At 42.5% G+C, this 15573-nt stretch overlaps 1 protein-coding gene and 1 pseudogene across 3 annotated transcripts in view; both read left to right on the top strand.

The window, feature by feature from the left end:
• KIF4A (kinesin family member 4A) overlaps window positions 1-15573 on the top strand; it is an 86001-nt gene that overhangs the window by 56260 nt on the left and 14168 nt on the right. For all 3 annotated transcript variants that reach the window (XM_006908523.2, XM_025044421.1, XM_025044420.1), the window contains exons 16-22: window positions 474-577; window positions 1468-1612; window positions 2315-2425; window positions 8127-8210; window positions 8610-8723; window positions 15072-15227; window positions 15331-15431. In XM_006908523.2, coding sequence (XP_006908585.1) covers window positions 474-577; window positions 1468-1612; window positions 2315-2425; window positions 8127-8210; window positions 8610-8723; window positions 15072-15227; window positions 15331-15431 — 815 coding nt within the window. The remainder of the gene's footprint in view (window positions 1-473; window positions 578-1467; window positions 1613-2314; window positions 2426-8126; window positions 8211-8609; window positions 8724-15071; window positions 15228-15330; window positions 15432-15573) is intronic.
• On the top strand, window positions 9403-13789 carry LOC112477138 (annotated as a pseudogene).

Raw genomic sequence — 15573 nt, forward strand, 5'->3', positions numbered from 1 at the left:
TGAGCCAGGGCCAGCCTCGTGTGTGGGCCTCGCAGGCTTGTAGGCCCAGGCCCGCCGTGCTGTTCTGCACGGAGGCTACCGTCCCTGGTAGACAGTGATTCACACACATCGTCACAAGCCACGGCTGCAGAAATGCGGTACGGCTGTGTGACTCCGCTGGGAGGGGACCCTTGGGAGCCTGCGCCTGGTTGCCTCCAGACTTTTCTGCACAAAGGCTAATGCTAAGGAGAGGGGGTGACTTTCCTTGAGATGCTTAGGTGGTGAGCTCAAGGTTCCAGCCCACGCTTTGGCTTCCAAGCCCATCCCTGTCCCATCGCATAACATTAATCTCCATCAAATCAAGGACAAATGTTTTCAGTGTGCGACAGAAGGGCTAGAATTGAATGCATAGTTCCTTAAGACATGGAATGTTGACGCGACTTTCTTCCCGTGCCTGTAATGCCTTCTTTCTCTCTGACCTATGACATTTGTAGGATAGCATAAAACATCTAGAATTGGAAGTCATCAATCTGCAGAAGGAAAAGGAAGAACTGCTTCTTGAACTTCAGACGACAAAGAAGGATGTCAACCAAGCCAAGTAAGAATCAAGTCTAAGTCCCATGTCAAGTTCCTACTACGTGGGAGAAGCCGTAGAGGAAGGAGGGAAGCAAAAGAGCCATTTCCTGCCCCCGCAGGACTTACCCTGAGTTATGGAGGGGCGGCCCAAACAAGAGCAAAGTTACATAACATCTCGGGATAGCAGTTAAAGAACGCCGTAGCACAGCGTATGACTGCTAGCCAAACAGATCGCTGAGGCCGGAATTGCTTCCAGAGGTCAGAGGCCGGAGATACAGGTTCAGGCTGGTGGGGTCAAAGAAGGCCTCGTAGAATGTTAGCGTCTGAGCTGGGTTTGGACGTGGTCGGACCTGCCAGACGGCAACAGTTTCTTTGTCCCTCCACCGATGGGAAATTAGCTTGTGAACAGAATCGGTGTCCAGGCTTGTAGATGAAAAGGCAACGTAGTCATTCCTTAGCTAAGAGTGAAGCCGGGACGGATACCCGGGAAATCGTCTTCTCCCCCAAACCTCTGCCTTAGTAGCCGTTTGACCTTTTTACTCAGCGACTCGTCTATCTCTCTATTGAGTCTAAAGTTCATATTCTTAAAAGTTACGCTGAACGTGTGCTTTCTCTCTCAGACTCATGTAATAATCATCAGAATTACTCCTCACAGCTTAAGTGAAATGAAATGGCTTCAGAGAAGCATCCCGTTCGCACATGGCGGGGTGCGGGGTGCATCGAGGCAGTTGTGCGTGGACTCATTGCATTAAGGCTCCATTACTGAGGCTGTTTGGCTCGGTTGGCTGGCATTCACCTGACCGCTCACCTGTGTTAATGGCCATGAGGGTCGCGAGCCTTCGGTTCTGATACCCGGTCTGCAAGCTGGGCTCAGCCGCTGTCTGTCTTCATTGGTACAACGTCTGTGTTTAGGTTGAGTGAGCGCCGCCGCAAACGTCTCCAGGAGCTAGAGGGTCAAATGGCTGATCTGAAGAAGAAACTGAATGAACAGTCCAAACTTCTGAAGCTGAAAGAATCCACGGAGCACACCGTCTCCAAACTGAACCAGGAGATACGGGTATTAAGCTCTCATCCTGTCATTTGCCCTACTGAAACGTACAGACATGGGGGTTAGATGAAGGCGGGCTTTCCAGGTGAGAATGTAGCGGGCGGGGTCGTCATTCTGAGAGCGCAGATGTCCACAGGTGGCCTCTGCAGGACGCTGGCCCAGTACTCACCTAGAGTCTGAACAGCAAAGTCCTTCTCAGACATTCGGGGCTTAATGTCGGAAACCAAAGGGTAAAGTTACCTTGGTAAGTACTGGAGATATCCTGATCCCCTTCCGTGGTCACATAGGATAATTTCATAAAGTAGTTGCAGACACCTAGAGCAAATTTTTAGTTATCGACATCCGCAAAGTAGCGGTTGCAGGCCATCAGTGGTGAAACCTTTAGAATCCAGTGGTTGCTGGGCAGCTTTGTCCTTGAGGCTTAGTAGATATTTCCTTGAAACTTCATTACATACAATAAATTTAGGGCTGGATCTAGCCTGTAGGTACATTTTTGCTTTGATTTCTTTGCAGCGTTCGTTTGTGTAGTCTATACTTGGGAGCCCTGTGCAAGCAGAGCGAGGGGTATCGCAAGCCTAATCAGAAAATATTGGCGGCCTTCCGAGCTCAGCTCTGGGTTCTCTCTCTCCTTAACGTCTAGTCTATCCATCTGCACATCAGCCTACAATAAAGGCAGATGACTAATACTCGCACTGGCTTTTGTTTTTACAGATGATGAAAACCCAGCGGGTACAGTTAATGCGTCAGATGAAAGAGGATGCCGAGAAGTTTAGACAGTGGAAGCAACAAAAAGACAAAGAAGTAATCCAGTTAAAAGAACGAGTAAGTAACCACAACTCCTCAAAGGCCTACCTAGCAAACCCTTCTCTGGGCTGACTAACGTTAAATCTTCTTCTCAAACGACTGGTTTCTCCAAACAAAATGTGACACATTCACGAATTCAGCAGCCGTTTATTCAACGTCCACTGTGTTGACACGGTGCTCTCCACTAGCTACTGTGGAAAATAGAAAGATGAGCAGCGTATGAACTCTGCCTTGGAAGCATGCCTTGTGTAAAGAGGAAGGTGAGACATAGCGTGATTTTCTCCAACGTAAGGAATAAGGAATGATGGTGTAAAACACCAAAGTCCTTGAGAAAGGGAAGCACGCTTCCCGCGCGAGTGCAAAGACAGTATCTGCACAGGCCTTGAATAACAGGGACGATTTTGGTAGCGATAAGTGCGGGCCACCTTCCCAACACATGGGACAGCAGAGCAAAGACACAGACGCGACAGCTTCGTAGGCACATCCAAGGACTGGCGAGTGGGCCAGGAGGGATGAGGGTAGTGGTGGAAGGTGGCATTGAAAAGACAAGGTGAAGCTGGAGTGTTAAAGATCCAAGAAGTCTGAACAGAGTATAAACATTTTTAAGGTGTCCGAGAAATAAAATAGCATCAGTGAAGCACCGCTTTAGAAGGATGCATCTGGGAGTAATGCACAGAACATGCTGAAGTCGCCAGAAGCCAGAACTCAAGGTACTGCACCATCCGGGCTGACAGGAAGGGCCTGCATTACAGTAGGAGTGGTGCCCTGGGAGAGACGCCAGAAAGGCCGTGAATCTGGGGACATTTTTAGAATTGCTCAGAACGTGATACGTAGTGTGAGGGCCTCTGAGGACTCCACCCAGCAAAAGAAGCACAACTGATAAAATTTATAAAAACAACCATTAAAAACCTCGAAATTGTCCATTATTTGCATCCAGCAAATAAACAATTATTCAAGGAAATCGACTAAACCTCAGTAAGAACAGCAAGAGTCTGTGGCATTCGGGCCACAACCAACTCCCCCCTCACCTCTCAACTCCAAATATACAGCTATGGTTTCTTCAGTTTCGGCCCCCGTAACTCTGCGTTGAAGATCTGTTCCAGGCAAGAGCAGCCAAGAGGTCTGCGGATCCCCTTCCCCCACCTGGGTCCCATGCACAGGGTAGGGGGAGAGAGGGACCTCTACCTTGCAGCAGAAGTCCGGGAACGCTGGGCCTGGTTACCCTGACCCAGCGAACCACAGGATGTAGGTTTCGTGTCAGGAGAGGCAAGCCAGAAAAATAAGGCCTACCGCCCCACCGCAGAAGCCTGCTCAGAACAGAACTGTCACTCAGAGAGGGGGGTTGCTGTCCATACCCCAGGTCCTGAACAGTGGTGCAGAGCTTCTGCCCAGCGGGAGAGGCAGGCCATAGCAACAGCCGTAGGAATGCTTGCCTTCCCTGAGAAGGCTGACCTCATTTGAGGAAAGAGTTTGGGGAAGTTAAAACCTAAAGTTGCTATCGACCAAGAATCTTATAAACAGCAAAATTTGCTTTCAAAAATAAAGGCCCATACATTGTGTGTTGCAAACAATGCAACATACAGCTGATGTATTATAGAATCGTATGCCTGAAACCTATGTCATTTCATTAAGCAATGTCACGCTAATAAATTTCATTTTAAAAAGCCACAAAAAGGCAAAATAAAGACATTCCCAGATAAACAAAAGCCAAGTGAATTTGTTTTTAGCATTACTAAAAGAATTTCAGACTAAAAGCAAATGATACCACAGTGATTTGAATCTGCACCAAAAAATACAGAGTACCAATGAAAGTATTAGATACATAATTCTAAAAAGTTTAATTGTATATTTATTTTCTTTTCTTCTCTTAACTGATGTGAAAAGCAATTATAGAAATCGATATGTATAAAGTTGTATTATTGGGCCTATAGCATATAGAAATGTAATATATTAGACAACAGCCCAAAGGAGGTGGCTGGGAGCCAAGTTGTATTTGAGTAAGGAAGCGACATCAGATGGTGGCATGAGTACAGGAACAAATGATTAGAACCAGAAATGGCAAATAAGAAATTCTGTAAATATATACTTGTTTTCTTTTCATCTCTGCTTGTTTAAAGGACATAAATTACATAAAATCATAATTATAATAATGTATTTTGGGGTTACATATTGATGTGATATGCATAACAATAATAGCACAAAAAGGGGAGAGAAAACAGCTATGTAGGAATAACATTTCCATATCTCACTGGAATTAATACAAATCTGAAGATTCTGATAAGACGTTTACTATAAGCACTAGAGCAATCACTAAGAAAATAACTCAAAAATATGGTGAAATAATCATTAAGAGAATTAATATGCTACACTACAAAATATTCATAGTCACTTAATGTAAAAGAAAGCAGTAAAGGAAGAATGAAAAAAACAAAAAATATATAAAATAGAAAACAAAAAGTGAACGTGAAGACATAAATCCAGTCATATCAATAATAACATAATGTGAGTGGATTAAACAATCTAATCAAAAGGCAGATATTGTCAGACTGAATAAAAAAAAAACAAGATCTGTAACAAGATTTGCTGTCTCTGGAAGACATATAATGGATTCAAAGATACAAATAAGTCGAAAGTAAAAGAATGGAAAATGATCTATTCAAACATCAACCATAAAAGAGCTGAAGTGCTCAAAATACACTTTAGGACACAAAATGTTACTAGAAATAAAAAGGAACATTTTATACTGATAAAAGAATCAATCCATCAGGAAGATATAACAATTAGAAAAATATGCACCTAACAGAGCCCTAAAACATTGACAGAAATGAAGGATGGAATAGACAAATCAACAGTAATATTTGGATACTTCAATACTCTACTTTCAATGATAGATAGAATAATTAGGCACAAGATCGGCAAGTATGTCAAAGACTTCAACAGTGTTATAAACTAACTAGGCCTAACCAACATCTGTAGAACGCTCCAGCCAACAACAGCAGGGTATTTATTCTTCTCAAGTGCACATGGACCGTTCTCCAGGATAGACCATATGTTAGGCCATAAAACGTACACCGATAAATTTGAAAGCATTGAAATAATACAAAGCATGTTTTCCAACCACAATGGAATGCAATAAGAAATCGATAACAGAAACAAATTTGCGGAATTCACAAATCTGAGGAAATTAAACAACACACTCCTAATTAAATAATCGAGGAAGAAATCATGCAGAAATTTTGAGATGAATAAAAACAAAGACACAACATACCCAAACTTATAGGATGCAGCTAAAGGGTGCTTAGAGGGAAATGTATAGTTGTGAATGCTTATATTAAAAATGAAGAAAGATCTCAGAAACCTAGCCTTCTACTGTAAGACTCCGAAAGAAGGAAGAGCGAACTAAACCAGAAGCTAACAGTGGAAAGTGATATTAAAGGTTACAGTGGAAATTAATGAAACAGAGAATAGAAGAACAATAAAGAAAATCGATGAAACCAAAAGTTGGTCCTTTGAAATGATCAACAAATACTGACAAACTTTTAGGTTTGCTTTGTAAGAAGAAAGGAGAAAAGATTCAAATCACTAAAATTAGGAATGAAAGAGGGGGCATCACGAGCCTTTCCAAAGGAAAGGATTTTAAGGGAATACCGTGAACAACTAACTGTATGCCAACAAATTAGACAGCCTAGATGAAGTGGACGAGTTCTTGGAAAAATAAAAACTACCAAAACAGACCGAAGAAGAAATAGAAAATCTTTACAGACATAAACCAGGAGATGAAGTTAGTAGTTTAAAACTTCCCAGAAACAAAAGCGCTAGCCCAGATGGCTTCACTAGTGGATTCTATCAGACACTTAAAGAAGTAACTCCAAATTTTTAGAAACTATTAAAAAAAAAAAACAGAAACAGAAGGAACACTTCCCAGCTCATGATATGAGGCCAGTAATCAGTTCCCTGAAAACAAAACTATACACAGACATCCCATGAAAAGAGAACTACAGACCAATATCTCATGAACATAGAAGTGAAAATCTTCAAGATAGACTAACAAACTGAATCCAGCAACGTATAGAAGAAATGATACACCATGACCAAGTAAGGTCTATCTGAAAAAAAAAATACAAGGTTTCTTTACCATCTAAAAATCAATTAATATAATATCAGATCATATCAGTAGAATAAAGGACAAGAAGCACATAATCATCTCAACAGGCACAGAAAAAGCACTTGACAAAAGGCAACACACTTTCATGATAGAAACACTTAAGAAATGAGGAGTAGAAGGGAACCCCCTCGACCTAAGGAAGGGTGTTCGTGAAAATCTCGCAACTAACATCACATTTGGTGGTAAAAGACGATGCTTTTGCCCTAAGATCAGGAGTGAGACAGGATATGTGCTCTTGCCATTTCTATACAACATGGTCCTAGAGGTTCCAGCGAGGGCCCTTAGGCGAGAAAAAATATATAAAAGGCACCCAGATTGGAAGGGAAAAAGCAAAACTATCTATTTTAGCAGATAACATGATCTTGTCTGTAGAAAATCCTAGAAAAATCTATACTAAAAACCTATTAGAACTAATACATGGGTTCAGCCAAGTTGCAGGATATAGGTTCAATATATGAAAATCAGTTGCATTTCTCCACACTAGTCACTAACAATTTGAAAATGAAATTAAGAAAACAATTCCATTTACAATAGCATCAATAAGAATGAAATACTTGTGAATAAGCTGAACAAAGAAAGTATAAGATATACACAAAAAACTACAAAACATCATTGAGTCAATTAAGGATCCAAGTAAATGGAAAAAATAATTCACAGTCATGGACGGGAAGACTTAATATTCTTAAGATGGAATACTCCCCAGCCTGGCGTACAATCCAACATGATCCCAACCAAAATCCCACCTGGCTTCTTCGCAGAAATTCACATGCTGATCGTAAAATTCCCATGGAAACGCAAGTGACCCAGGATAGTCATAACAATCTAGAAAGAGAAGAGTCAATGCGGAGATGTCACATTTATCACCTCACACAGCTACCTCTTTTTTCAGTGTGTTGAACACACATACGATCTATGCTCGGCAGATTTCAAGTGCACAGTACAGTTTACTAACCACGCTCACTATGCTATTCGTAGATCTCCGGGACTCATTCATCTTATAACTGAGAGTTTGTCCCCTTTGACCAACCTTTCTGCATCCTCCCCACCCCAGTGCATGGTAACCACGGTTCTACTCTCTGGTTCTGAGTTTGACTTTCTTAGATTCTACGTATAACTGAGATCGCACCATGTTTGTCCTTCCCAGTCTGGTTTATTTCACTTACCGTAATGACCCCTAGGTTCATCCGTGTTGTCACAAATGGTAGGATTTCCTTCCCGTTTATGCTGAATAATATTCCCTTGTGTATCTATACCAAATCGTCTTTATCCGTTTACCTGGCAACCAACAGGTTGTTTCCACATCCCGGAATAATGTGAATAATGCTGCAGTGGATATGGGATTGCAGATATCTCTTCAAGATACTGATTTTATGTCTTTTGGCTATATACCCAATCGCGGGCTAGCTAAATTGTGCGGTAGTTCTATTTTGAATTTTTTGAGGAACCTCTTGTTTTCCATAATGACTGTACCATTGAAAGACTCTTTAGTTACATGATAAGGTTTTCTTTCAGTTGGTCGAACAGCAGTTAAAACTCTGGCTCTTTTCTTCTCAGGACCGAAAGAGGCAATATGAACTGCTCAAACTTGAAAGAAACTTCCAGAAACAGTCTAATGTGCTTAGACGTAAAACCGAGGAGGTAAGAACATCCGGTCTCCGGGTCGGGTGTGTGGCATAGGTGCCGGCAAAGGGTTAAACGAGCCGGCGTCCTGAGGCGACATGGACGCCAGCCTGGACCACCAGTTCGCAACTCTTGACCCCTGTTTATATGTTGCGAACTGGGAACAGATGAAAAACCCGATGAAAATGGTACCACTCAAATAAGGATTTTCTCCTGCTTGGGCTTGCTTCCTTCCAAAAGATAAACCGCGCACCGAGTCATATTGATATGTGACATTTCCCAATGCCGTCGCACCTGCAGTACTTCCTCGAAGAACCCAGGTCGCGGAATTCTTTCTCTCTCCACTAATATGCCAGAAATTAGAACATTTCCTTTTTACCCTTCAAGTCGGCGTTACTGTGAGCCGTTCTCTTTCAGGCAGCAGCTGCTAACAAGCGTCTCAAGGACGCGCTCCAGAAACAACGCGAGGTCGCAGATAAGCGGAAGGAGACTCAGAGCCGCGGGATGGAGGGCACCGCAGCTCGCGTGAAGGTGCGGAGGGCTGGGGCGGCCGCGGCTCGCGTGCGCACTGGGGTTGGCAGGACCTGGGAATCACTTCCTTTTCATTCAGAACTGAGCAGTGCCAAGCTGCGGGGCTGCCTGAAAGCCTTGTCTCCTAAAGGGACGACCTTCTCGAGTGCTTGTTAAAGACCAAAGCTAGAGAACCCATCTGTCCCTGCTCCTCACGAGGTTCAGTTAACTTTTTAACAGTTTGATCGAGGTATAATTGACTTACCGTAAATTGGAGATGTTTAAGGCGTACGATTTAATAAATTTTGACACAGATTTGCACCCATGAAATCAGCACTGCAATCAGGATAATCTCAGCATCCATCGGGACCAAAATTTTGTTTGTGCCCATTCGTAATGCCTCCCCCCCCAGCCTACTCCACCCATCACCCCCATCTCCAGGTACCCTCTAATCTGCTTTCTGTCATTATAGATTTATTTTCGTTTTCTATAATTTTGTGAAAATTGAACCATACAGTATTTTTTCTGGCTTTCATCCAGCCTAGTTGGAGATTCATCCATGTGCTTGTATGTGTCAATACTTCTTTCTTTTTTATTGTGTCAATACTTCTTTCTTTTTTATTGATGTCCCATCGTATGGATGTACCACATTTTTTATTCATTCGCCTCCTTGATGGACACTTGGACTGTTTCTGGTTTTTGACTCTTAATAGATATTGTCCTGAATATTCATGTATAAGTCGCTGTATGCATACATGTTTTTATTTCTCTGGGGCAGAAAACCTCGGAGCGGAACGTCTGGCTCGTACAATATGTGTATATTTTAACTTTTAAGCAACCGCCAAATTGTTTTCCAAAGCGTTTATACCGTTTTGAATTCCGACTAGCAATGTATGAGGCTTCCCGTTGCTGTGCGTTCCCACCAACGCTTAGTTTGAGCACGGTCAGTCTTAAAGTTTTGCTATTCCGGTAGATGGGTGGTGGGACCCCATTGTGGATTTAGTTTTTATTTCCCTGATGACTATTAATGTCGAGCATCTTTTCGTGTGCTTATCTGCCGTCCGTATGTTTTATGAAATAGCTGTTCACATCTTATTTTTAATTGGGTCGTCTCTTTTGTTTTTGAGTTAGAACTCTTTGTATATTCTAGATATAGCCAACGAAGGACTTCTGTGTCTTATAAATATTGTCTCCCAGGTCGTGGCTTGCCTTTTCATTTCGTAGCAGTGTATTCTGAAGAACGCTGGGCTTCGGGCCCCCAGCCTCGCCCCTCGCGTTTTCCAACCCGGAGATGTCAAGATGAAAAGTGACCTCCTTGGGCCAGCCCAAGTAGATGCAGTTCCTGATGCGGCTGCAAAACCACACGCAGACAAACTACTCATTTTCTTTTTTGGAATTCACGAGACCGTTTTTTTAGGCCCAACGGCTGTATTTCCTTACTCAGAAAATAAGGAAAGGTTCAAAAAACCACATGAACGAAAAGGCTTTCATGAGGCTTACGGGAGACGGATAAGAATTCAAAAGTGACAATTTCAAGTCAAGAGGCATCAGCTAAACAGTGAAACGTGCCATCTGATGTTGAAGGTGAAGAAAAAGAAGCTGCTGTTTCAGAGGAAGAGACTGACCGTGAAGAAAAAGCCAGCAGTGTAGATGTGACTAAAGCTATTGAAACAGCCAACCCCAAAGCCACCAGAAGCAGGAGAAAGAGAAGGGCAGCAAAGCAGGTGGACCCCGACGTGGCAGGAGTAGTGGCAGCAGCGGCAACCACCTGGTCACCTCGCAGAGGGGACCCGCAGCTGCAGAAGCCACGATTCCAAAACCCAGAGGCAGACCCGAAGTGCTCAGACAGCCCTGTCCTTCAGAGGGCGCCACGGGCGCAAGAGGAGGAACCACCTCAGAAGCAGCTTAGACAGGACAGAGAGGCCCAGAAGGAAGATAAATAAGCCAAGGAAAGAGCCGGACGAAAAAGAGGGGAAGACAGACGTTGAATCGAACAGGGGAAACCTCTCTGAGACAGGGGCTCCATCGCCCTCGGGTTCTGCAGAGGAAGGAGGCGCTCGAGAAGGCGAAGAGAAGGGCAAAGGGGGAGGAGCTTTCAGGCAGCAGATAGAAGAGGCGAGCCAGAGGGACGAGGGGAAACTGAGCAGCAGAATCACGATGAAGGACGGAAGCCAGGAGTTAAAGGGAGCGGAGAAGCAGCGAGACATGGCAGTGCATTCTCGGCTTCCAAGGATTCGTGTCGAAATGTAAAATTCCCTCAGAAGGGGTCCTCTTGACGTGAACAGATATCGAGGCCTTATATGAACTTGCCCCACTTCAGGTCCCACTGTGCCACAGGCTCAGAAACAGAGATGATAACAAAGCCGGAAAAATACGGTGATTCAAAGTGAGTCAAATTATCACAGAAGAGTCTAGAATGTTGTATAACGAGTTTAAGAACGTGTTTTCGGTTGGCGAAGGAGATTCTGTAATCGCACAGGGCTGAATGAATTGCTTGCAGAACAAAGGTAGCAGGAGGAAGCAAATGAAACCAGACATCGAGGGAGAAAGGGCCAGACCAAAAGCTGGAACAGGAGCGGGTACAAAGACTGAAAACAGGCGCCGACCCTCAACACCGTAATGAACCACAGCTTGTGGAGTCAGCGAAGACGAGGCATCCAGAGATGCGAGAGCCTACAGTGGCTCTGAAGGACTCCACGCGACACAGCTGGGTTGATATGCCTGCACTATAAAGAACACCTAAGGAGTTTGTCACGGTCTTCATTGGAAATACATAGACTGCTGAAGCTTTTACATTTCTGTCAACATAGGTTTTGATGTTTAAAACTCGTTCTGGGGGAGAAAATGCCCTTACCTTTGTCTGCAAGTAATTCAGCATTGCTTAATTGTAGTTGTCAGTATTAACAGGTACATTTTACAGCAGACGTGCGGGAGACCCGTTTAGGAAACACGAACTGCGTTTCCAGACATTGTCGTAGCAGATTTTCAGTCGACGCATGTATGTCAATGTGTAATTCACAGTAGGAAAAAGTTACATTTTTCACACTGCTACTTGTATAAACCTTTCCTCCTTTCCCAGATACCTTGGCTTTTGTGCATAGTTTTTACAGATCTTGGATTTGCCAGACCACCTTTTCACTGCCCGCGGGTTTTGAGGAAGTTATGCATTTTGATGGTAGATAAAACATTACCTCTATCCAAGTGCTTGCTCCCTCCTCCACCCTCCCTACACCGTACTGTGTCTGTCTGCCTTTTTCTATGACAACTAGATATGCAAATGACATCGAACTGACAATTGACAAGGTACAAAACTCATGTCAACTTGTGAAGGTGATTGAATTTCGTGGCTGGGGATTTAGTGAAGTCACACGAGTTTCTTGCACATACGCACATTGATGACTCTGGTTTAGGATTCGGCCATATAAGAGCCTTCACAGGCACTAGGAGCTGAAACTGAGAACTAAGTGATAAAAGTTTATGTTTGAGACATTTCTGATTTTTTTTAAGAGCTACTCATTAAGGAGGTCACCAAGTCGTATTTTTTTTTCATCAGAAAACAATCCATGATGCTTATGCAATAAAGTAAATATACTGTATAAGGAAACTAACCTACTTGAGGACATGGCTGTATCAGAAGGGACTTTCGATTTCCGTACCACGCGGGTGACAGGATTGCAAAAAGTGAAAACAGTTGCTCTGAGGCAGTAGACAAAGGAGTACTTTTTGATCGTCCGTGTCCAAAGCTGGGTGAAGCAAGGCTGACACACAGAATTCAAGGGGAACTTAGCACATAGCATTTCTAAGATATTTTGAGTAGGTCCGTTGGTGGCTTTTAGTAGCTAAAAGACTCTTCTTGTGTTTGGAAACTGAATATGGGGAAAAGGCTTTTAATAGTTCATTGTTCGCATGCGACGTGCATTGTATGTTTTGACCTTTCGGATCATTGTTTTCATCCACAGATCAAAAGATTTGCATTATTTCAATCATTGGAGTTTTGCTTTTGAGAGGTCTTACAATGGACCCGGGACCCACATAAATACGGTTTTATTTCTTCCTTTTCGATCTTTACGTGTCTTTTATTTCTTTTATTCACCCTACTGCGTCGGCCAGATCTTCAGGATGATGTTGAATAGGCATCGTGACGGCAGAATCCCGTTCAGTTTTTCCCCATTAAACGTGATGTTACCTGTAGATTTTCCATAGACGCCCTTCATCAGATTGAGGAGGTTTTTATCTATTCTTAGTGTGCCGTAAGCTTTTATTCTGAGTGGATGTGAACTTTAGCAAATGCTTTCTGTCTCTAGTTTGTCGATTTGGTGAATTTCTTGAGTGTTCAAATATGGAAGCAGCCTTGCGTTCTTTGAATAAACTCCACTTGGTTATGATACATGAGTCTTTTCTTGTACGATTGTGTTCGACAGTATATAAAGTTAAAATTTTGAGTAAAATTTTGCCATCTGCATTCACAAGGGATATTGTCTGTTGTCCCCTTATAATGTCTTCATCCAGTTCGGGTATCAAGCTAACGCCAGCCTCTTAGGATGAGTTGCAAAGTCGTCCTTCCTCGTCAGTTGTCTGGAAGAGTTTGTAAAGAACGAATATTGTTTCTTCCTTAAAAGTTTGGTACAATTCACAAGTTAAGCTATCTAGGCCTGAAGCGCTTTTTGTTAGTTTTTGCTTCTTGTAAGGAGAGGCGTCGATTAAAATTCCATTTTTTAAATAGATATAAGATTGTCTGGGTTACGTCTTTCTTCTTGAGTGAGCTTCGGTAGTTTGTGTGTTTCTAGGAACTTGTCTGTTCCATCTGAGTTGTCAAATTTATTGGCATGAAGTTATTCATACTATTCCCTTATTATCCTTCTAATGTCTATCACATTCCTGTTATTGAAATCTTGTGTCTTTTCTCTTTCTTCCTGGTGATCACTTTGGCTAGAGGTTTATCAAAGGACTGGCTCATTCTTACATTTGGTTGAAATGGTAAATTTTATGTTATGTAGACTTTACCGCAATTAAAAAAAAAATACCCCAAAACCCCAGATCATTCATTTCCAATCTGACCTCTTTTATTTCCTTATATCTGCTTTGGATTTAATTGGCTCTTTTTTCCTTTTCTTTTCTTTTCTTTTTTTTTTTTAGTTTCTTATGGTAGAAGCTGAGGTCATTGCCTTGAGTTCTTTCTTCTTTTCTAATATAGTCATTTAGTGCTATAAATTTCCCCTTAAGTACTTCTTTAACGGCATCCCCAAAATTTTAATAACGTTTTCATTTCCATTCAATTCAAAATACGTTCTAATTTCCCTGTTGAATTATTTTTTAACCTCTGGGTTATTTAGAAGTGTATTGGTTTCCAAATACTGGGAGATTTTTCCAATATCTTTCTGTTATGATTTCTAATTTAATTCCATTGTGCTTAGAGAACATACTTTGTATGATTTGAATCCTTTCGAAGTAATTGAGACTTATTATGGCCTAGAATATGGTCAATCTTAGCAAATGTTCTATGTGTACTTGAGAAGAATGTGTATCGTGCTGTTGTTGGATAATGTTCTAGAAAGGTCGGTCATGTTGATTTGATTGATTGTGCTGTTCATTTCTACTGTATCCTTGCTGATTTTCTGCCTACTTGTTCTATCAATTACTGAGAGACGGATATTGAAATCTCCAAGTAGAATTATGGATTTGTCTTTTTCTCCGTGTAGTTTCGTTTGCTTCGTGTATTTCGAAGCTGTTATTAGAGGCATAAACACTTAGTAGTAATTGATCCCTTCATTATTATGAAATGATCTTTTTTTATCCCTGGTAATATTTGTTCTGAAATCTGCTTTTTCTGCCAATAATACGGCTCCTCCAGCTTTCTTTCGATTAATGTTAGCATGGTATTTTTCATTTCTTTTATTTTTAATGTATTTGTGCCTTCATTTGATTATTCTCAGCATGCTGTATCTTCATCAAAAGTAAAAGTATTCTCAGGGATGGTTACTTTTTCGAAAACTGAATTTAGTCAATTTTGTTTGCTTTAAAATATTCCATTCATCTACTTTAAAGATTAAGAATGGATATCTATTAAATAGAACAGACGATCAAAATACACTTCAGTTTTATATCGTGACTAGATAAGGACAAAGGTTAAGGAGAAGGCAGAGAAGGTAAAGACAGAGAACATAGAAATGAAGGTTCTGGAGCAGGATTGTCTGCACGAAGTCTCTTTCTCGTGACCTTTTGGGATACTGCCATTAAAGGCTGTCCGGCATCGGAATTTCCGGCAGGTGTAGGGATGAATGGAAATCTCACTCGAAGTCTGGAGATGAGCCTAGCCCGTGGGCCAGGGGTTCCTCACCCCTAAGCCGATGTCACCGTTTTCTCTTCTAGAATTGGCTTGCAAATGAAATCGAGGTGATGGTCAGCACTGAGGAAGCCAAACGTCATCTGAATGACCTTCTCGAAGACAGAAAGATCCTGGCTCAGGAGCTGGCTCAACTCAAAGAAAAACAGGATTCTGGGGAGAACCCACCTCCTAAGCTCCGGGTAAGCGCCCCGCGAGGACTCGCGACCCATCATCAGCCGCACCGCTTTGGAGGGCCCCTCTCCTGCTGGTCCTTCACCCTCATCCCCACTGTTCTTCTCCCAGAGGCGCACGTTCTCACTGGCTGAACTGCACGGTCAAGTTTCCGACTCAGAGGATTCCATCACAAAGCAGATCGAGAGCCTAGAGACCGAAATGGAACTCAGGTAACGGGCCTGCCTCTGGGGTGCTGTGGAAATGGACACCTGCGCTCAAAATAGAGCCTGTCGGGCCAGTGAGTGCAGAGCTCGAGGTAGCGAAGAAACAGGAGACAGTAGCGATTTTTGAAACGTAGACTTCAATACACAC

The sequence above is a fragment of the Pteropus alecto genome, unplaced genomic scaffold, assembly GCF_000325575.1.
Source record: "Pteropus alecto unplaced genomic scaffold, ASM32557v1 scaffold312, whole genome shotgun sequence".
Classification (NCBI taxonomy): domain Eukaryota; kingdom Metazoa; phylum Chordata; class Mammalia; order Chiroptera; family Pteropodidae; genus Pteropus; species Pteropus alecto.